General features: G+C 42.5%; 1 protein-coding gene across 3 annotated transcripts in view; it reads left to right on the top strand.

Moving 5' to 3' along the window:
* ARHGEF3 (Rho guanine nucleotide exchange factor 3) overlaps window positions 1-23,271 on the top strand; it is a 308,586-nt gene that overhangs the window by 113,570 nt on the left and 171,745 nt on the right. The window contains exon 1 of one of the 3 annotated variants that reach the window (XM_082412279.1): window positions 21,617-21,786. The exons of the other annotated variants lie outside the window; for them this stretch is intronic. Coding sequence (XP_082268405.1) covers window positions 21,736-21,786 — 51 coding nt within the window. The 5' untranslated portion in view covers window positions 21,617-21,735. Of the gene's footprint in view, window positions 1-21,616; window positions 21,787-23,271 lie in introns of those variants that run through there. 3 annotated transcript variants of the gene reach the window in all.

Here is a 23,271-nt window from a genome sequence, read left to right as displayed (position 1 = left end):
GTGTCCCGTTTAATGGATTGGACGAGGTTGAGCTCATTGTGAGGCTAAATAGTGCCTCACCCTTTTCTTTAAATACTCAGATCACACTGTCCAATTAAACCAGTTGAAACATAGTGAGAAGCAAGGGGGAGAAATGGGGTAAGTTAACATACTACAGAGAGGACGGAAGGACCTCACCTGTATCCTGGGGTTCACAATGCCAATACGTCCCCTTTCTCTCTACTGCATTGGCCTTCCCCACGGATGTGGCTGCAAGGACCAGAGTTGAAGTGCAGGAAAGAGGTCCACAGACTGAAGGTGCCCTGGGCCAATGACACACACTTGCTTTATCATAAAAACTCAGGGACAAACATACCTGGTCAACAGTAGCAGCTTGGCAATTAGCCAGATGAACAGCTGGCTAATTTCTATTTTATTTGTGTTTCTTGGGCAGAGGGCACATGGGGCCAGAATAGGGTGTCCTCAGTGGGTAGCCAAATTAAGGCCTCATGTATATTAAGTGCTCATATATATTTTGTGCCTCTGTATAGTCAGTACCTCATAAGTCTCATGTGTATCTAGTGCATAACAAACATTCAGTAACCAGGTGGCTCATGAATAGTAGGTATCTTCTGCTCCTTTCACCCTTTCCTATCTATGTTTACCACATACATATTCTACTTAACCACTTATTTATACTTAACATAACTTAAGATATTTCTATTATTGATTAGAAATAATAGAAATATATTTCTATTATGATTTGTAAGTTGTTACAAACTTATTCACCTTTAGTAATTGAAATAAATATTCTCTAAAAGCAAAAGCTCATTACAACTTGATTGCACAGAGCTCATTTTGAAATGGGCTATCTTATTTAGGCCTGAGGATGAAAATTCTTCTCTTACTTGATTTTTTGGGCCTCCCACATTTGTCATCTCCCACCCAGGCTCTCTCCTTCTGCCGTCCGACTCTGGAAATCTCAATGAACACAGCTCCTGGACTAGCCTTTTTGAGCATGACTCTTACTGTGGACTTGTACATGGTACTGGTAATAAAAACAGCTGGATTAGATGCTGCAGCAGCAGCGTGGACCACCACTGCCCTGACCTCCTGGTTAACACACGTTCAGGGAGGAGGAAACATACCCTACAGCAGAACGCTGCTAATGCACAATGTGTTTTTATATCCTCAGGGCTGATTTGACCTTACATCCATTTGGAAAAAAGAGGGAATGAGGCCTATAACTTTTTAATGGACAGATGAGGACTTGTTTAAAAGTTCTGATTTGAGGAAGGTGCAAGGAAGTTGTATCAGATGTGCATTTAATTTATGCAGGTTCATCTAAACTTGCTTATAGAAAAAATGGGTGGGACGGGAACTTACGACTCTTGTTAGATGGGATTGTGAACCTGCTTTTTCCTCTGTCGATCCCAGTGGGCGGATGGTGATTCTAGAACTTGATGGGGGCCTTTTGTGCTGCATTGCCGCTAAAAACAAGCAACAGCTTCGTCTGGGGCTAAACTGAGGATGTATGTACAATATTTGTTATAGCAGTAAAGTAGGAACTATTGAGTGTGCTTTATTGAGAGAAGGGCTGTCAGGCGTCACCAGGTATCTTCCTAAGTGGTTTCCAAGATTATTATTTTCACTATGTGTGCTATTTTTTCAACTTTTTATTATGAAAACTTTTAAATATATGGAAAGTTGAAAGATAAGTGCAATGAACACCCACTATCTAGAATCAACAATTAATTGCTAACATTTTGCTTTACCTGTTTATCTATCTCTAGCTGTTTATACAATTTGGCTTTATTTTACTAAATCATTTCAAAGTGAGACAATCATGACACTTCACTTCTAAATACTTCAATACATATGTCTTAAGAATAAGGACATTTTCCTACATTATCAAGCCTAATAAAGTTACTATTAATTCCCCAACATGCAGTCTATATTCCTATTTCCCCAATTATCTTTTTTTTTTCACACACACACACACTGTATTTTATTTTTACAAGAGATAAATAGACTGACACCAAGCATTGTACATGGATGACCACAACAAAAGCAACAATGATTGCAATTACCAAACATGAAACACACTCATACTATGTCATAATATTGACATTCAGTCCAGTAATCCTCCACTGTAACAGCTCCTTTACTTTGCAGTGAAAATTGATTTGTATATTCTTTGCCTCTGAGTCCTTGTTGGATTTTTTTTTTTTAATTCAGACAGAAAGTCACAAAAATTATACTCATCCTCATCAGTTCACTCAGTCCCATGTAATTAATTTTTTTTTTCATCTTGATCTTTTGTTAGCACTTTTATGAGTTCATCAGTTTTTCATTAGAGTTCTGAAAATGCTTATTCATTCAGTTCAGCAGTACATTCAGTTACCAGAAACCTGTACTTGTCAGAGTCTTTTCCATGAATTTCTTAAAGATGAAACCCATTTATAGGAACATATTTGCAAAAGCATCAGAGTACACCCAGAACTGTCTGTAAATGACAAAAGACTTAAAAATGACCACAATTAAAAATTTGATGAAAGTTCATAATAATGCAGTTGACAAGAAAATTAGTTATTTCTGAGATATACATTTTAAGGTAATAACTAGGATTATGACTTACAACATTATACCAGAACATATAAGATTTTTAGAAATTTCATGTAATGTCTGAAACATTTATATTAACATATTTCCATACAAATAACCCAATGAAAGTTTCATATTAGTTGTTTTGTTTGTTTGTTTTTTTATACTGCAGGTTCTTATTAGGCATCAATTTTATACACATCAGTGTATACATGTCAATCCCAATCGCTTTTTTTTTTTAAAGATTTTTTTTTTTTTTGATGTGGACCATTTTTAAAGTCTTTATTGAATTTGTTACAATATTGCTTCTGTTTTATGTTTTGGTTTTTTGGCCCCAAGGCATGTGGGATCTTAGCTCCCCGACCAGGGATCGAACCCGCACTCTCTGCGTTGGAAGGCGAACTCTTAACCACTGTACTGTCAGGAAAGTCCCCCTAATTATCTTTTATAGTTGGTTTCCCCCAAAACCATTCAAGGGCCATGCATTGCATATGGTTGGATTTTTTGTTTGGTTGTTTTTATCCAATTGAGGATGACGATTTCATTTTGTTACTGTGTTTTTTAGTCCTTTTAAATCCTTGAATAATCCCCTCATCTCTCCTTTCTTTCTTTCTTTTTTTTAGTATTTATTTATTTGGTTGCACCAGGTCTTAGCTGTGGCAGGTGGGCTCCTTACTTGTGGCTCTCCAACTCCTTAGTTGTGGCGTGCGAACTCTTAGTTGCAGCGTGCATGTGGGATCTAGTTCCCTGGCCAGGGATCGAACCCAGGCCCCCTGCACTGGGAGCTCGGAGTCTTAACCACTGCACCACCAGGGAAGCCCCTCTTTTTTTTTTTTTTTTTTTTTTTTTTCATGACACTGACTTTTTGAAAAGACCAGACCAACTGCTTATGGAATGGGTCTCACATTTTAGTTTATCTGATTGCTTACCTATGATGTCATTTAACTTGCTCCTTTGTCCTTTATATTTCTTATAAACTGGTAATTTAGGTCTAAAGGCTTGGTTTGTTTCAAGTTAAGCACTTTGGGGCAGGAAAACATCCTAAGGGGTGCCAGGTACTCGCATCTCATTAAGAGGCACATGCGTTGGATTTTGTTATTAATGGTGCTAACTTGCTGCACACGGTAGGTGCTGATGACAGGCCATTCCAGTGAGGAATGACTCCACCGTAAATTCCTTGGTGGTTATTTTAAACAGAGCTCTTGGCAAAAAGCAGGCACTTGCTCCCATTCCCTCAAGAAAAGTGCTGTTTAATAAGAGAATTACAGTTGCAGAAACCCAGGATTTCTTTCTGTGGGTCAGTTTCATTCTTTCTCTCTCTGCTTTTACCTTCTGATATTCAGGTCCTGCTCCCAGTGTCTTCTCCTTGTATGTGCCATTGTTGGGCTTGTCACGATGCCAGCTCTGATCCAACCTGACATGTCTTTCAGCAGCTCTTTCTCCCAAAGCTCGTGGGATAGTCTCAGTTGGTTGCCCTATCCCCAAATCCCTAAGAAAACCCTGATTGCTTCAGATCCTCTTTCTTTTGTTGGGCTTCACAGGTGGTGGGCAGGCTTCTGGCTGGCTCCTAGAGGGGCTTCCCTCCCCCTTGGTCCAGTCATCTTTGGCCAGAGAGTCAGGATCAAAGGGAGCCACCAGCTTGGGCAAGTAAGTAAACCTACTGAAACTCAGATTTCCCCATCTGAAAAATGTATCTAACTCATGGGGTTCTTATGAGAATTAAATTAAATAATTCATGTTAAGTATTTAGCACTGGGTCTGTGACATAGTAGGTGCTCAATAAATACTTTCCCCCCTTGCTACAGCTACTGTTATATTATACCCACTCAGCAGGAGCTGTGGACAACATTGGGGAAAGTGGGACAAATTTCCTGGAAAGAGAATATGGGAAAGATACCCCAAACCATTTCCAGTATAGTAGAAAAGGTTTCCATTTATCTAATGCTTTTCCATGTTCTAGGGTGATCAATTTAGGCCTTGAGTTATAAGAGACTGAGTCTAGACCATTTGCTCTTGCGTATATGTGCCATTAAGTAAAAAAAACTTACCTGTTGTGTATGGGAATATGCACCAATTTGGAGAAAGAAAGAAAATTTCTTGTGTAAAAAGCTATTGAATGAATTTTATTTTATTTTTTATTTTTTTAATAAATTTCTTTATTTTCTTTATTTATTTTTGGCAGCGCTGGGTCTTCGTTGCTGCGCGCGGGCTTTCTCTAGTTGCGGTGAGCGGGGGCTACTCTTCGTTGCGGTGCACGGGCTTCTCATTGCGGGGCTTCTCTTGTTGCAGAGTATAGGCTCTAGGTGCACGGGCTTCAGTAGTTGTGGCTCACGGGCTCTCGAGTGCAGGCTCAGTAGTTGTGGCACATGGGCTTAGTTGCTCCGCGGCATGTGGGATCTTCTCGGACCAGGGCTCAAACCCATGTCCCCTGCATTGGCAGGCAGATTCTTAACCACTGCACCACTAGGGAAGCCCTGAATGAATTTTAAATGTAATCTGGATATATTCCTGAACATTCTAATGTATTCCTTCTGATAAGTGTGACTTATGGTAATTCAAATCTTATGTATCTTGTGAAGTTTGGCAGTGGATTCAGTTCTGAATTTACTTTGCTCGTGTCTCTCTGTACTGGGCATCTCTCCGTACGGTCACAGACTGGTACATCGTACTGGTTGTTCTTGGCTTCTTCACTACAGCACCTTAGTTGCCCAATGAAAACATCCAACAAATGACTACATTCTTTTCATGTTTGTGGTTTTGCTTGCATTCTTGTATGTGAGAAAAATTAACATTGTATTTGAAGATTATTCTGATACTGAGGGAACATTTGAAATCATTGACCTCAGCAGGTCAGTCTAAGAATGGGAAATTTTTTAAGGTTTTTCAGCTGCAGAATTAATCAGCCTTTTTTAAAGTGATAACTTTAAATGCTCGTGAGGGTGCAGTAGGACTGATGCTCTCACCAGTGTTCAGTGGCATTGTTACTTGATCATCTTTCTGGAAAGCTATTTGTGTCAAGAATCATAAATGCATTTATGACTATTGATCTAATAATTTCGCTTCTAGGAATTTATCCTAAAGAAGTTACCAGAGCTGTGGATTAAGATTTATGCACAAAAATGTTTAGTGCAGCAGTCATTATAATGACAGAAAAAATGGAAAAAGTCTAAATGTCCAATAATATGGAACCGTTGGTATAAATTGTGTTTTATCCATATGAGTGCATATTATGCAGCCATAAGGGGCTGTTGAGGAAGAGTGTTAATTCAGGGAAAATGTTTATTGTTATGGCTTTAAAAGCAGGAAACAAAATTGTATGTACAGTAATGATCCTGCTATGAAAAAATTCATTTAAAGGACTGAAAGAAAATATAACAAAATATTAATAATGATTTCCTCTCTGTAAGTGAGGTTATAAGTGACATTTTTTCTTCATTTTATTTTGACTTTCCCAAATTTCTACAGGGTGCATACATAATTTTTATAGTTGAAGAGTAGAAAAACTGAGGTGAGGAGACAAATATTTGAACTGTAATTTTGAAGTGGAGTTTTAGGTTTTAAGGTTTAAGAATAAAAATCATCCACAACAGGCAGCAGGAATAAATCTGAGTCAGAAATTCAATGAATTGGCCTAAATCCCATGATTCCTTAAGATGGAATTTTAAAATATGGCATCTGTTTGTGGAGGAGTTTCAAATGTGAGAACTTGGTAAAGGTGAACTTGGAGGAATTTTGTCTTCCTTCTGTAACAACAACTAAAAAAAAAATCCATAAATCTTGTATATGTGAGAGAGGGGAGGAAAGCACCTTAATAAGAATGAATACTGCGTACTCAGCCAAGAGAGAAATCACAGTCCTAAAACAATCATCCCCAAGAGTTAATATTCCAAAGAGTTAATAGGTAACTCAGTTGCATCTTCCTGAATTGGGGCACATTATTTTTATGGGTTCCGGATGATAGCTTGAGACAATACTGTGGAATATCATTTTGGGAAAATTAGAGAAAAATACCTAATGTGGCATCCTGTGTGTTCCTCCTCTTGGGTTTAATTTATTATTGAAACTCTGAGGACTCCAATTGCAAACTTGGCTTAGGAATTTCGGGGTCAAAAAGATACTTGTCTTTTAAAAAATACCCTCCACTCCAAAGTATGTTTCCCACTGTGAAATTTTTGTAATGAAAATCGAATGTGTTTTTCTTGAGGCAGATCTTTGCCAGGCATCGATAAGTTTATCGCCAAATTCCAAAACTTCTCAAGGAAGGAAAAAGCTTGAGTTTGAGACTAGAATGGTCTTTTCAAGTCTATAGAATTGGTACAAATGGACAAGATTTGCTGTTCTTGAAACATAATAAAGCTTCCTGCTGCCTATTCTTATAGTCTTGATGTCATGTCTTTTTTCCTTCTTTTAAAAATATACTCATCTCATTATCCAGAGTGACTAAGAGGCCCTGCATATGTGCCACTAAAAAGCTTGTCCTCAGTTTGCTCTTCCTTTTCTCCCAACACCCATTGCTCAGGAAATGGCTTTTCCCTCTTGTTTTATTAGTCATTCTGACGTGGTCCATCAAAGGCTCCCTCCCTGGAGCCTACCTAGTCCTTGAATATCATCTCTCTACTTTAATAAATGTCCATTTCTCTTCCCTTGTCCACTGGCATTTTTTTTTTCTATTTTAGGGTTTGGGTTTAAAGACTAATGTTCCTTCTTATATCTTATATGTAATTTTATGTTATTAAATGATATCAAAGTTCTTTAATATGTTATACCCAACTTAAAGGACAAATGCCCAAAAGTGCAGGGGACAAGAATAGGAAAGAAAAATCCTTACTGTGAGGCAAGAAACAGACAATACAAGTAAGTCAGTTGATTTAGTTTTAGTGGTCCAAAAATCTATGTCTACATGTGTGTTTGTGGAAGAAACACAGAGTTGGTTTTCTGGGTGTCCTCCACTCAGCTGCCTTCTACTTCTGACACTTGACACTTGGTTTTATTTCTAGAAGAACTCAATTTCAGAAGTCTCCGGTTTAGCAATAGGAGGAGATAACATTTTCACCGGTTGTTAGTTGTGTTTATTTAAAAGACCCATGCAACTATTGTTGCTTACGGTCACTGGGCTCATTTCTGCTGGCCTGGCAGGGTTTATGTTGGCAACGGTGAGGAGATGCTATCACCAATTCATTGTGTACTGTTTGCATAACGGGATAAGGCAGCCAGCTCCAGGCAGTTAAAAAAAAAAAATGTATTGAATTAGCTGGATGATTTGATTAAGGTGCCTGTCTGGTTGGGAGCGTGCAACCTGTGACTGAGGAGGTAGTGCTCAAGTTCTTAAGAGGCCCCCAGCCACAGCTGGTGGGCTGGGAGAGCAGGTTGCTCAGCCTCTAGAACACAGCTACACCTGCAGTGGGCTGGCCACCCCAGGAAGCGTCAGTGATGAGAATGCTGGTGAAGGCATGATGCTCAACTGTGTTGTCCTTTGAACGTCAGAGGACCCAGGGCTGTTCCAGAATACTTGGGCCAAGGGAAGATCTGCTGGATTTTCCTCAGTTAATAGCGTTCAACAAGGTTTTCCTGCAAGAACAGTCATCCTATTAACCGTCAGTGAGATAACTTGGAAACAAGAACTTTAAAGATACATTGTGCTTGAGTTTACTTCTTAGCTCTTAGAATGAAGACACCACTTGACATCATGACCGTAGAGACATAGGAAGTAAGATTGTTTTTCAGTCTGCTTCAGCCACTAGCACAAGGTTCTTAACGTGTGGTCCGTGAGGCAGTAACAGCAACAGCATCTGAGAGCTCGTTAGAAATGCAGAATCTCGAGCCCCACCCCAGACCTGAATCAGAATCTGCATTTTATCAAGATGCCCAGGTGATTTGTGGGCACATTAAAGTTTGAGAAACACTCTAGTTTTGGGGGGTTTTTTTGTTTGTTTTTTTGGCTGTGTTTGGTCTTTGTTGCTGCACGCAGACTTTCTCTAGCTGCGGTGAGCGGGGGCTACTCTTTGTTGCGGTGCGCGGGCTTCTCATTGCGGTGGCTTCTCTTGTTGCGGAGCACGGGCTCTAGGGCGCGTGGGCTCAGTAGTTGTGGCTCGTGGGCTCTAGAGCGCAGGCTCGGTGGTTGTGGCGCACGGGCTTAGTTGCTCCGCGACATGTGGGATCTTCCCAGACCAGGGATCGAGCCTGTGTCCCCTGCATTGGCAGGTGGATCCTTAACCACTGCGCCACCAGGGAAGTCCAACACTCTAGTTTTTAGGGCACTCTTGCAGATACCGTCACCTCAGTAGAGGTTCCATGTGAAAATCTTCGGTCAGGATCTGAGGTGATGGAAATTGACGTGTGGTTTGTCCTCTTTCCCTAGTAAAAGAAAGTCGGGCTATGGTGAATCCCAGTTAACAAGTACTCAGGACTCCAGACACTTGGAGCCAGAATTATGAGTACAAATGCCTCTGTGGTTCAGGTACAGTGAAAGAGGCTGCAGGCAGGGTTGAGAACTCTGGCCTCCTCCACTCCCTCTCTTCCCACTATACCCTCCTTCCCCACTCGGGAGCACCCAAATCATAGCGTTCTTTGCTCACAGAAAGGGCCTCTGGGGACGCTTTCTCTAAAGCAGAGGTTGTATTTTCTTCTCAGAGTGCGCACATACTAAGGCTTTTGCTCATCTTGTGGATGTCCTGTGGTGGCAAAGCCACCACACCCTGACAAGTGACTCATAGGCAAGACAGCGACTTGTGATAAAGGGGGGAAGGGTGTCCATTACACCTCAAACTGAGGCCCATGTGTTAGGTACTGAGTTTCCTGTCTTTAATTATTTGCCGGTCTTGCCCAGCGTGTCCACTGTCCTGGCTGCTGTTTTCTTTGTTCTGTGACAGAGGAATTTGATCTCTCTGGGGTTTAGATGCCACTCAACCCTGACCATTTCTCGGCATGGTTTTCCTCAGGTGGCAGGTCACTGGGAGCAGAGGCATATTTTCCAGCCTCCCGCTGTGTGTCTCAGTTCCTTTAGTATGTCTTCATTTCAAGGAAGATTTGGAGAGAGGCTGAGCTGATTACAGGGCTCAGGTGACACCCTGAGCACACTTCAGATTTGGAATGCAAATTGTTGTCTGTAGTAATTACAGTTTGTGCCACGGCCCTGCTTGGCCCCTGTGGTCATCATCTTGGTGCAGAATAAGTAGCTTTGTGTGTAATGAGGGGGAGAGGGACACGTGAAGGACATTAGGGGGTGTTTTCAAAGCCTGTCTCCAAGCCTAAGTGGGAGAAGGACAGACCCAGATGTGTGGTGGGATGCTGCCACTGACAAGCTCTGTGACGATGGGCCAGGAACTCAGTCTCTCTGAGCCTCATCGGCCTCCAGTCCTTGTCTCATAGCATTGCCATGGTGATGAAATGGCGACGATGTGATGGGACACTCAGCAAGGGGCTTGGTGCATAATAGGTGTTTAACAACGGGGAGTTTCACTGCCTTAGCAGGTGCCATAAGGGTAAGGATCTGCGATGGAAAATACACACTGTTCTTTTTTATTTATTTATTTGTTTGTTTGTTTGTTTATTTAGGCTGCATGGGGTCTTCATTGCTGCTCACGGGGTTTTTCTAGTTGCGGCAAGCGGGGGCTACTCTTCATTGCGGTGCGCAGGCTTCTTATTGCTGTGGCTTCTCTTGTTGCAGAGCATGGGCTCTAGACACGCGGGTTTCAGTAGTTGCAACACACGGGCTCAGTAGTTGTGGCTCCCAGGCTCTAGAGTGCAGGCTCAGTAGTTGTGGCGCACTGGCTTAGTTGCTCCACGGCATGTGGAATCTTCCTGGACCAGGGATCGAACCCGTGTCCCCTGCATTGGCAGGAGGATTCTTAGGTGCTGTGCCACCAGGGAAGTCCCCCACACCCTTCTTAAAGAGTAATTTCTGTGCACACATTAGTTACACCTCTCATCCTGCAGAGGAGCTGTGGTGTATCCTTCTCATGTTTCACAAGTGTGCAGAATTGAGGGCTGGCTTAGAGTGCTGGCTCAAGTCAGAGTTCCTGTGTGTCAGTCTAGCTGTGTGTCCTTCGGTGATTTGATTAACATCTCTGAGCCGTGGGTTTTCTCATTTTGTAAAATGGACATCATAATTGTATGTGATTCACAGGTTGTTGGGAAGGTTGTCTGTGAAAAATGTGCATAAATTTGAGCACCACAAACTCTAAGGGGGTACTATTGTTATCATCCCCTTTGCAGAGACGAAGAGTTCAAGGTTTTAAGGGCTAAGTGACTTTCCCAAGCCTGTAACTCCTATGTGGCAAATCCCAGACTCTGACCCAGCAAATTGGCTCTAGAGTCCACATTAGTGTCACTGTCACTTTACCTGAAGGGGGTCAAAAGTCACTGTACAAGCATTGCCCAGGCACCTGCTGCTGGGGCTCTCCCCTCAGACCCCTCAATTTTGTTGACAAATTCTTTCTTAAGTTAAAGCAGATCATAATAAAATAATTATATTACTATATTAGGTAAAGTGACTTTTAATGTTATGTGATATTTAAAAATAAAGTTTTATTTATAATACATAATTATGTACTATAAGAAATATTATATATATTAAATAAAGATGGCAGCCACAGCTATTTGCATAGATTTGCATTCCTACTGAAAATGTCCTAGCCATTGTCAGCACTTACAATTGCTTTTTGCTGTCCCACATAGGAGCTTATTGTCCATGATTTGGCTGCAAATTTCATTGTTTATCATACAGAGCCTCCAAAAGCTGCCATGGTTACTTATCGTGTGCCAGGCACTAAGTGACTTATTTGATCCTCACAATGACCTGTGTTGGGCACTCTTATTATCCTCATTTAACAGATGATGAAACTGAGGCACAGAGAAGTTAAGGAAATTGCCGGAGGTCACACAGTAAGCAATAGCACTGGGATTTGAATCCAGGTTGTTTGGCTCAGAACTCCTCTTCCTAATCCTTGTGCTAAACTGCCTTCATTGATTTCCAGCCTACTTTCCAGATGCTATGCCCTTGCCATCTTGGCTGGCCTCGGTGCTCCCAGACCTTCTCGGCTGCAAACTTAGCATACCATTTCCTAGGGCCTGTTACTATGCGCTGGTCTCACCTGGCCTCAGAGGGTCTTTCTGGGGACTCCTCCCACATTCCCCAGATGCTCATTCAACACAGGAAGCCCTTTGTGCCTCAACCTCATACATTCTTTAAAAAAAATAGAAGTCAGCCTTTCATTTTAATGATGACACAACCCAGAGGTGAGGTTCTTGTTACCACACTGGGAGAATCTGGGCAGAAGTGATTGGAGTTGTAAAGTCAAGTAGCAGGGGAATTCCTTCTTTTCTCCGTAAATTACAGATGTGAGAGCTCTGTGTAATTTCACATTTCAGGAGGGGATGGCTATGCTTCCAATTCCTGTTGGAAGGGCAAATTTAGCTCACTTCTCATTCAGCAAAGAGATGGAGTCACGAAGCATAGAAATGGAATTTTGTTGTTGTTGTTGTTGTTACAGTTCCTGGCTTTTAGCTCATGTATTGATGCGTGTGTGCCAGCAAAGAGGGTGCCAGAACATCTCACCAGTGCTGTGTAGCCATGGCCACTGTTCTTGAGAAAAAGAATTTTTATCTGGTCATGTCTGTTCTTGCCAAAAAAACTTGCTCTGGTGCCGCATTTTCTACAGGATAGAGTTGGCATTCCTGCCTTGGTTCCAACCTTCTCATCTCCTGGTCTTCCCACCCTGTCCCTTCCACAGGCCCTTTGAACATCTCCCCACTTCCTGGATGAGCCATGCTGTCTGTCCCCACTTCTCTCCTTTGCTCTGGCCCTCCTCCCCTCAGCCTGGCAATTCTTACACATTCCCAACCACCTGTTCGAATGGCACTTTCACTCAGGGGAGACCTGCGAATTGTCCCTGGCGCTTCCTCTGTGTTCCCTGTGCCCCAGGACTGTGGAATGCAGTGGGGTGAGCAGCAAACATTGTTTGTATGCTGACACTTTGAGCACAGAGCGGGGCACTTCTCTGTTGAATGAAGGACCCCCTCACCCTCTTTACACACACCTGGCTACATTTCTTCCCTGAAGAGGGTCCCTGGAGAGTAGATAGAGCACCTGGTGGAAGATCTGGAACATGCGGATGTGGGCTCCATGAGAGCTGGGCCAGTCCTGTGGCTCTAGAGCCTGCACTGTTGTCGAGGCTCATTACGTTGTTGTCAGACAACTTCTTGAATGAGCCTTGTGGTAATGAGCCCACACTGCAGGTCTGGGTTCAGATTCCTATTCCATCCCTGCCATGCTTGAACAATTCCTTAACCCCTCTGTGCCTGCTTCCTTATCTGTAAGCAAGGGTTAATAAAAGTACCCATCTCATAGGGTGATCATAGAAGTAAATGAGTTTAGCCTAGTGTCTGGCATGTAACAAGCCTCCAATCAATGGTGGTTGCTATTGTTATTAATAATGAAATAAATTAATCACAGGATGTGTGCTAGAAAGGAAACTAACAGGGTATTGTGATAAAGGATAAGATGGTGGGGTGTGCAGTGTGGTCCTTTAGACAGTCTGGTCATTGAAGGCTTCCTGTAAGCTGTGACTGAACTATGAAAAGGATGCTGCTGCAATGTGAAGAGTTGGAGGAAACAGTTTTCTGGAGAGCAAGTGCAAAGGCCCTGAGGCAGAAAAGAGCCTGATGAGGAACAGAAAGTATGACCAGAGCTTAGGAGGAGAGAGGAGAGTAGGTCCAGGAGGGAGATAGGGACAAATTGATGCAGGGCCTTGCAGGCTGAGGGACAGTGTTTGGATTGAATCTGAGGTGTGAAAGAATATATTCAGTCCTTATGCTCAGAATCATTCTTTGGGATTGGTTTCTGGACTACTTCAGCTTTAGCCCACCCTGTATTTTGTGTGCATGAACTAACCCCTAGCAATAAAACCCAGTTGTGATGGATTTAAGCAGAAAGTGAATTTACTTAAAGGTACAGGAAGTTCAGTGAATTTGGAAAGGATCAGGGAATCAAGAACAACCCAAATTATACTACCAAACATTTCCTACAAGGATACTGTTGCTGCCACTGCTGGGCAGGTGTAGATACCATGGTTTGCATCACCAACACTGGTTACAGGACCCAGCTACTCGATCTGCCCTCACTGCCGCCTCTGCGAGCTGCCACCACCCTCACCAGAATAGAGTCTGCGGTATCCCTTCTGCTTTCTCTGCCAGCTTCTCATGCCAGGTCTGGGGTGGGAGTATCTCATTGCCTGAGCCTCACTCATGCTCTCATTCCCTAGCTGCAAGGGAAGCTGGGAAAGCAAATGTGTGGCACCCTCATCTCCTCTGGTAGAATGTGGGCTCTGGTTCGTGAGTTGGGGCTTCCCTAAACCTAGGGAGGGGGTTGAGCTGCATAGCATCCAGAGGGTGATAAATGTCCCTCACAGAGACACGTGGAGTTAGTGACTCATGGAATCACTTGGCCTCAGCAATGTGCATCTAACGGGCAGTGGCACTTTAAGTAAGACTTGATTGCTTTTCTCTTAGACAGTTATTTTTCAAAAAATTAGTGCCAAATTTGGAAGCAACTATTTCTCAATCTGATGAGAGTCTAGGGGCTATTTTTTTAAATTAGTTTAGTTTGTGCAGGTGTGTGGGGTAGCATGTTTCTCCCGTGTTTATCACAGATTTGCATTCCTGTTGGAAATGCCCTAGCCATTGTCAGTGCTTATAATTGCTTCTTGTTATGGCCACGTGGGGCTTATTGTCCAAGATTTTGCTGCAGAGTTTATTGTTTATCTTATATTGTCTCCAGGAAACTGCATGCGGAAATCTCAGGAAGTCTGATTTAAAGGGACAGCCTCCAGGGCAGAACCCTAACTGGGAGGAGGCACTGAGCTTCCGACCAGCATCAGCTTCCCTCGGGTGGGCGCTGGAAAGAAGCCTTTTCTGAGTATCTCCCGCTTGGTTTGCTGGTTTCCAGTGTTTTGGTGATTCCTTTCTGATTCTGATTTAAGGGGAAAAGTAACAATATTTATTCTTCAAATACACATGGATATACACCAAACAAAATAAAACAAAAAAAACACTTTCACTGTTGTGTAAGCAGAATGGATGCTGAGTCATGGGTGCATACATGCTTTTCAATCTTTCGGTGTTTTCTTGGAGGTATTTTCATAGAAGCCTTAAACTTTTTAAATGGACACAAGGATTTCAAGGAAGTCAGCATTATAACATCTAAAAAATAAATAGGACTTGAGCTTTAACCACCTTCCCATTTTTCCCCCTGTTGGAAGGAAGAGGGAAAAATGAGGAATTGCAAATTTCCATTGCCTTTTTCTTATTAGATGCCCAGTTGATGGCTCTCATTCAAATCAGGGTAAAAATCAAGCTATTTCAGATTTGGTAACAAATCTTCAACTTGCTCAGAGGAAGATTTGGACCAGTGTCCATAATTACACCAAAAAACTTCCTTTTCTGCTTAAAAAAATAAAAGTAAAGAAATTATTACTAAGCTTTTGTCTTTTAAAAAACACTGTATTATGAAAAATTTTTAAACTTATACAAAAATAGAAAGAACAGTATAATGATCCCCAGTGTTCCCAACATCTTCTGTTTTGCTTTTAAACACAAGTACGTATCAGTTAGATTCCTATCCTCCTCATGAGGGATAATGGAATCATTATTCCTGTTTTACAGATGAGGAAACTAAGGGTCAAGGAAGTTAAGAAGTGACTTACTAGGTCATTCAGCTAGTAAATGGCAGAGCCAAAAATCACAGAGCTCCCATATGAATTTACTGTTCATTATTCCAGCCAGCCAGTTGTTCCCAGAAATTATCCCTAAGGAGATATCTGGAGTCAAAAATAATGGTAAGAAACTTTTTATTAAGAATGATTTCTGCTTTTGCTATATATTTTTAACTCAGAAATTCAGTTTGTCAAGACTTGTTCTTTGATATAAGCAAATTACTTTTAAAAATCCTCCTGAGTAGTGTTAGGAATACCACCCCCCTCATATTCAGATTTTCCACTTCTAACCAATTTTGACAGTATAATGCCAAAGAGTAAGTCTAATTTCCAAGGAAGGAAGCTCTTTGGTTGATAGATATCAGCTAATCAGTTTTTAAACCTTTCTTTTTCCTACGAATTGGTTAGAGGTCAGCAACCTGCTGGAGTTTCACTTTTAACTGCCAGTTTAACGAAGAGGACTTGACAGTCCTTTGAAAAAAGCTGTATTCACAGTATTCATATTTCTAAGAAACTGAGTGAGCTTCTTGCAAGCGCCCCAGTCTGCTCCATGCAGAAGTTCTTCAGGCTTCCTTGCTCATGTTCAGAAAGGAGGTGGAAGACCAGAGACCAGGCTGGTGGCCGTTTCACAGGGCACATCAGAAGACAGCTCTCCTTATTTTTCATTCGCTTTTAAAAATAGTTGTCTATGTATTGGTTGCCAAAATCATGTGAGGAATGTGATTATAAAAGTTCAGATTTGTTTAGAGAAAAAATTAATTCAAGCTATTGCTCGTAACAAAACCAGCAAGATAAGTACTCAAGATTAGCCATGATTAGCAATCTGTTGAGACCTCCACGTTCAAGCTTCATTTATTTTTAGTTCTTGTGTTGAAACTATAGATGAAGACTTTTCTATTTATTCATTCTTGACCTTGGGCAGCCAGGTCTGCTCCCACATTCTCATCATTTTGTAATCTTGTTGAGCTGGGATATTAAGCAGGGCTCTAGAAAAGCATTAGCATTTTCAAATGGTCGAAGTCTCTCGAGTTAAACCACCTTGCAACCAACTGGCCTGGTGTGAGGTCTGGACACCGCCCCCCCCCCCCGCCCCCCACTGTGTCTATGGTTCACGATGAGGGAGGGGGACAGGGTAGTTGTTCAAGTTTTGCTTGGATTAACCACACTTCCAGCACCGAGGAGTAGATATGAAGTTATGCAGTAAAAGTGTGTGACCGTGAGTAAACTCCCAGGCTCTAAAATACTTTGAAGCTCTCTTTATTTCTCACTGGCTTGCCGTGCATTATGCCTTCTTGCTAACCTAGTAACACCAAAGAGTATTACTGTACCTCCCCTCTGCACCACAGTATAAATTTTGTTTCTTCTTAGTCTTAATCTGAATTTGACAACAGCCTCAGAAACTAAGATCTGTGATGTAACATTTTTCTAACGTTGGAAACTTGGTTAAATCAAGGTGCACTATACTATTTTAATTTGGTCACCGCTTCCATTTCATTTTAATGAGATTGTTTCACCACCTATTTTTCAATTCAGTTTGTGGAATTATTATTTTTTTTTATATAAATTTATTTATTTATTTATTTATTATTTTTGGTTGCGTTGGGTCTTTGTTGCTACGCGCGGGCTTTCTCTAGTTGTGGCGAGCAGGGGCTACTCTTCGCTGTGGTGCGCCGGCTTCTCATTGCAGTGGCTTCTCTTGTTGCGGAGCACGGGCTCTAGGCGCGCGGGCTTCAGTAGTTGTGGCATGCGGGCTCACTAGTTGTGGCTCGCAGGCTCTAGAGCGCAGGCTCAGTAGTTGTGGTGCACGGGCTTAGTTGCTCTGCTGCATGTAGGATCTTCCAGACCAGGGCTCGAACCTGTGTCCCCTGCATTGGCAGGCGGATTCTTAACCACTGTGCCACCAGGGAAGTCCCTGTGGAATTATTTTAAAATGTAATGCATCAAATGAAATATGGTCAAAGACCCTGAAATTCCCAGACAACTTCTGAGCTTTTGTGAAATCTATGGCTTCTTGGGTGCAAATAGGAAAGAAATTGAATAAAATAAACCAGAATAAAATTTTAAATGGAAAGAACCACCATTAGTCATGAATTTTAATGAAGAAATAATTCTGCTGAAATGTCACTGTTTCGTTTTATGTGAATGAATTTATCACAGCCCTAATTATAATAGGGCTGTTTCTTATAATATTTTTGGTGAGAAAACTGCTTGAAACTTCTCAGTAGAACATGCCATAAGGTACATAGACTAACAACATAGGAAACACACCACTTCGAGTTCCAGTGACACAAGGAAGCATGGGGTGGAGTCTTAATGAGGCCCCTATTTTGGCACTAGTCTCTTTAGAGTTCAGTAAGAAGTTGTCACCACTATGGTTATTTCACCAGGTGTGGAAGAACAGGGGCCATTTTTGCATACCTATAGGTGCCTTATAGGTAGTTTCCCATTTATAAATATATAATGATTCAGGCTCACACATTTAAAGAAGAGTATCATACCCTGAGAACCTACACCCCCAGAATTTCTTAGTTTTTTTTTTGTTTTTAACATCTCACTCTAATTTATGTAGAATTTATTTTGACTGAGTGTGAAGTAGAGCTTTAAAATGAGGCTTTTCTTTCTAAGAAACGAATTGTCCCGTTTGTTAGTAGTCCTTCTCTCCTCCAGTAGTAGTTTGCAGTCAACATTCACTGTATGTCAAATTCTTGAATATACCAGGGCAGGTTTCAGGCAGTCTGTTCTGGGGGCTGTATGCATATAGCAGGAACTCTGAGGTCCCCTCCTGACCCTGCCAACTCTAGGCCCTCTTGGGCAGGCTTACACCACCTGTTTGAGTCTCAGTTTTTAAAAAATCTGTACAGTAGAGATAATAGTAAGGCCTACATCAGGAGAGCTGTGAAGATCAAATAAAAAAATATGTGGTAAGTTCTCATATTAAAACATCAGAAATCTGCAGTCACCATTTATGGTTTCAATAATTGTGGCTTTAGGATGTGTTAATATCTGTGCACAGGTGCACTTTCATCATGAGTTATATTGTCAGGAATGAGCAACTGAGAGGTGACATTTCAAGTGCATCTCTTATGTTTTGCTGAATGTCCACAGAGCAGGAGCTAATGAACTGAGGTACTTCCATACCATGGCGTGCTCTGCAGAGGGGTCCGAGATGTGGATAATGTGGAAAGATGATGTTAAGTGAAGAAAGCAAGTGCTGGAATAATGTTATCATTCCATTTTGACAAATATAAATTAAAAAAATAAAACGTGACAAAACAAACTTATGTGTGTTTAGACAGCAGGAAATGTCTAAAGGATCACCACCAGAGGTTGCAAACTGGTGGCCCTCGGGTCAAATCTACCAGCAACTGTGTTTTGATTGGCCTGTACAGCATTTTTAAAAATGATGAATTAGTTGCCAGCATTTAAAAACTGGGAGATTTTATGTAAAACCTGGAATTTCCAGCTTCTCTTGAACAATTGGAATGTCTGTTCTCTTTGGCCATGAGTCCCTTGGGACCCCAGTAAGCTGGAACTTTCCCAAGGCAAACACTCTCAGTGGTGCCCATTGCCTGCCAGGCCTCTTCTTTCATGTACCTTCCCGCCTAGCCCTGAGAGCATTTAGGTTTGTGACCCCTCATCTACCTCTGTCTTTGACACGGGTGCCTCTGGCAAATGGGATGGCGATAGGGAAGAAAGTGGGGCCTTTGGGAAGATTCACTTTTTACACTATATACTTCTGTATGGTTTGCATGTATTATAATGACACTATGTCACTTTTAAAATTTAAAAATCAGTAGAAAAACATGTTCGAATACTCAACAGTATCATAGATGCCACATCGAGAAAACCCACATCCCGTTCCTGTATAAGCTCTTGTTATAACGCTCAAAATGAACTTGAGCCCTGCAGGGCAGGAACCTCTCATTATGGAAATGTTCCTCCGAGGTGCCTTCTGCATGGCTGATTTCATTACTGGAGCTCTTGCTTCTGGTCAAAGCAGGGGCATCAGAGGGAAGGGCCGCGCCCCGTTCTTTCCTTCCCTTTTGCAGGCTGTGCCCTTTATCTCCGGCCAGGGCGTCTGCTAGTCCTCCCGCCCTTCCTCCCTCCTCCATGGCTACCTGCCCTGCAGCCCACTCAAGTTTCACCTCTTCCATGAAGTGCTGCAGCCCACGGGTTTCGGTTCTTCTTTCTCATTCACAGTCAGCAGCCGGAAGTTAGGCTTAATCATTCTAGGATTAGTTCATGTGAATGTGCCCTTCCTCCCCCAGGAAAGAAAGAAACTCTAGTGCCCCATGGTCATCTCAGGTTTCCTTTGGCTCCTCACTGGAGTAGATCCTGGCCTTGGCAGCTGGGGCTCTGCAGAGGGGCTGTTGGAAAATCCTCCAGGAGAGGAGTGCCTGGGCCAATGGGGGATTGACATCCTTGGTCCTCAGGGAATTGACATTCTTCATTAGCTGAGTTACTACCAAAGCTGGTTAATCTTAGGTTGTTTACAGGCCTGTACGAATCAGGACCTTTTCTATGCAGGAGGCTAGAGCAAGAAGCCTTTTTTAGGAACACCTCCCCTTCCCCCGAGTAGCACCACTTACCCCAGGCTGCTTTGTGGGGAGTCTGGCTTTGGAAAATAGGGAATCCCGAGGACAAGCTGAAGCACACCTTTTGTGGACACCACTGTTTGACTTTTACACATTACTGAGTGTTTCCTGGGTGCCTGACCCAGTAGGTACCACATATAGGCCTTGAGGTAACCCAGATGCTTGCCTGAAAGGCTTGAGCCTTTTCACAGAGATTTCACTTCCTTCTTTCTCCAGACAGATGGGACCCCTGTCACGCTCTTTGAAGCAAGACCCAAGCCCGTCAGAGCAGTACTTTCAAAACATTTGCCTTTCTTCCAGAGCACCCTATGGTTCTGCACCCCACTGCTGTTGCCCTTGCCAGTTCTTCTGCCTAGAACACCCCTCAGAATTCTGCCCATGTGTCTCTTGCTCTGAGAAGCCTTCCCAGACTTTGTCCCCATAAAACAATATATTTGCCAGGCTCAGTTATTTCTTGGCTCCCTCAACACTTTTTGCAAATTCCTGGCAGCATTTATTTTGTTCTCCGGTCATCTTTGGTTCATCTTTGTACTACCAGAGCCTGGTGCATTCTTCCGTAGTGCTCTTTTGTAATGCACTCTTCAGAGACCATATGTTAGGGTCCAGGCTGCTGGCCTGAGGATGGGGAGAGCCTTTCTTATAAGCTCTAAAGTCAACTCTTGGATTGAAGCTTGTTGTTCAAATGAACCCTCTCTCTTTGCTGAGCCCCCCACTTTACTCAGGGCTGAGACAGGCAAAGGCTCTTAAAAATCTGTGCATTTGTAAGAATGCCTTGGGAAATCCTGGGCTAAATCTTTGCAGCTAAAAGTTGCAATTAGAAAGATTTTTGCAAACAAAATACTATCCCATTAGAGAACTAAAAAATAAAAATCAAGAATTGAAAGCTACACTGGAGTTATGTATGTCTCCTTGGGTTTGAGTCCCTCTGCCCCTGTGCAGGGAGGGTGAGGGTGTTGATTTGTTGTAGGGAGGGGTTGAACAGGCATAGTTTTCATATGAAACCTTGTAGTTCATGTGAGACACTCTATCTCACCCAATAAGTCTGAGCTTTGTAAAAGGCAGGGGACCGGGGCAAGGTGTTCATTCGTGAGATCCCCAGTTCATAAAATGAGAAATGTCAGCCACTAGTTGTTTCCATAATAACTCTGAGAAGAGCAGTAAGGCCCTTTGTTATTCACATTAAAAGCTGAAAAGGAGGTTTCCAGAAGCAGTTATTTTGAATGGGCTCTGAAGAGAAAATTTGCCTAAGAAAAATGAAATGAACGGTTGAGTGGGGTGTTTACCGTCACTCTCATTTGTTGAGTTGCTATGAAATTGGGATTCAGTATGGGCTCTGTATGCTGGGCAGGACTCTGGCTCTTGGGCGAAGTTCAAGTGGACTGTTGATTCCTCTTTGATCATACAAAGTTCTCCTCCCAGTGTCCCTTCTCTATCCATTTCACCCCAATGTTTGGGTCTACAAAGCATGATATCCTGGCAGTGAACACTTTAGAGCTGCCAGAATGCCAAGCATGGCTTTAGGTGGGGACCCAGTACGCATTGTTTGTTTCTCACAGGCTGGGGATTGTCAGCCAGAAACTGAATTTCTGGTGTGCCTTTGAATGCCAGAAGGCAGAGTGCTCTGAAAAAGCAGCAACAGCAGCCGGCAAGGAAACTGCCGGAGGTGGGGAGCTCTGGGCTGGTGTGGTTCTCAGCTTCTGACAATGTAACTTATGGCCCCCTGTCACTTCCTGTCAGGCAGCCCAAGTAGTGGGGAGGAGTTCCTTGAGGGAAACCATGCTCTGCTGTGCTCAGTGTATCCCGTCCGAAGGGCTCTGCCGCAGTTAGGGGCTGGGGACTCCAGGTGGATGAGGTCGGAGCGCCCCATGGTGTGGTGTTGCTTCTTTGTTCATGCTCAGGTAAGCTCCTTTGCAGCTGGACCAGGGAGAGACGGGCTCCCAACTCCCACCCAAGCCTGGCTGGGCCATGCCAGGAGCTGAGGTGTGGGAGGATGCAGCTATCTGCATCTCCCAAGAAAGTGAGCAGGGAGCCGCCAAGAGCACCTGGGATGAGGGAGGCACACTTCTGCCTCACTGTACTATGAATCAGAAGAGAGCTGTGTGGTTGTGTTTAAGACCACAACTGGTTGTGCTTGGTGGAGATGGTGTGTTAAGTGGAGTGGCTAGCTGTCAGCGCTTCCTTTAGCATCTGTGATTGGAGGAGAGCAAGGGTAGGGGGACTTTCATTCTTTGCTCCATGGTGCCAGTATTTTAATTTTTTTATGAGACCTGTTTTCATTAAATGGGAAGGAAAAAGTGTGTGTGTGTGTGTGTGTGTGTGTGTGTGTTTAAATAGCAAAGTGGATTTCCAAGACCTTTTCTTCTTTGGATTGGAAGATGGCTAAGCTCAGTTTTGGAAGTTCATTCTTTGTGAAGCAACTTTTTTGTAGGTTTCCTTAACATTCTGGTGTTTTGAATGTGTTCATCATTGGGAAAATGAAGTCAGATAATATCAGGGGAGACTCAGACTCACTGGTTTTCTCATTAAAAGTATTGGTGCCTGTTTGGGTTATTTCGGAAGGAGCAGCTGGAAATGTTATGTTTCTATGGACTGAAGAATGATTAGGAGCCCTGAAGCTTACTCTCTCTCTGTCCCTTTTATTTGTTTGTTTGTTTGTTTGTGGATAAGTGTTAAAACTTCGGATAAGTCAAAGTTATTTTTTAAAGAAAATACCCATTGCTTTTTCTGTTTCTTTCATCAGAATTATGTTTCTGAGACTGATGTTTGCAATACAAATTCCAACTCTTGTACATGGCCATTATAGACATCTTTTCATGTGATTTGAGTGGTTTCACTGTCTTTCTCCTTCCCCATCTCACTCACCTAGCTATTCGCTCACCTGGTAAAGAATAATTTTTGATCGTTTGAGATATGGAAATTGGCAACATTTTAAATGATTTACTACACTTCAGGGATAGTTAATGCAGCATTAATTTAAAATATTACAATAATAGCTGACATTTATTAGATACTTTTCATGTTACTTGCATTAGCTCATGAAATTCTTACAACACTATAGGGGTTGGCTGTTATTATTACCTCCACTTTGCAGATGGTAAAACTGGGTTGCAGAGAGGATAAATACTTTGCCCATGGTCTCCTAGCTGGTTAGTAGTGGATCAGGCTTCAAGCTCAGGCAGAATGGAGCCAGAAATGACATTCATAGCCATAGCACACATGATGATTTTAATGACAGGGCCCTTCTTATATCTCCTATCAAGTGCAGTATCTTCAGTAACACTTTGCTTTCCAATCCTTTGACAAATCAGCTCATTCTGGTGGATGTTTGCCTCGGTCCAATTAGTGCCTACACAAGAAGCATCTAAGACAAGTTGCTGCCTTCT

This window comes from Balaenoptera physalus (assembly GCF_965194825.1).
Source record: "Balaenoptera physalus genome assembly, chromosome: 11".
NCBI lineage: Eukaryota > Metazoa > Chordata > Mammalia > Artiodactyla > Balaenopteridae > Balaenoptera > Balaenoptera physalus.
This window is presented reverse-complemented; position numbering and strand designations above follow the sequence as displayed.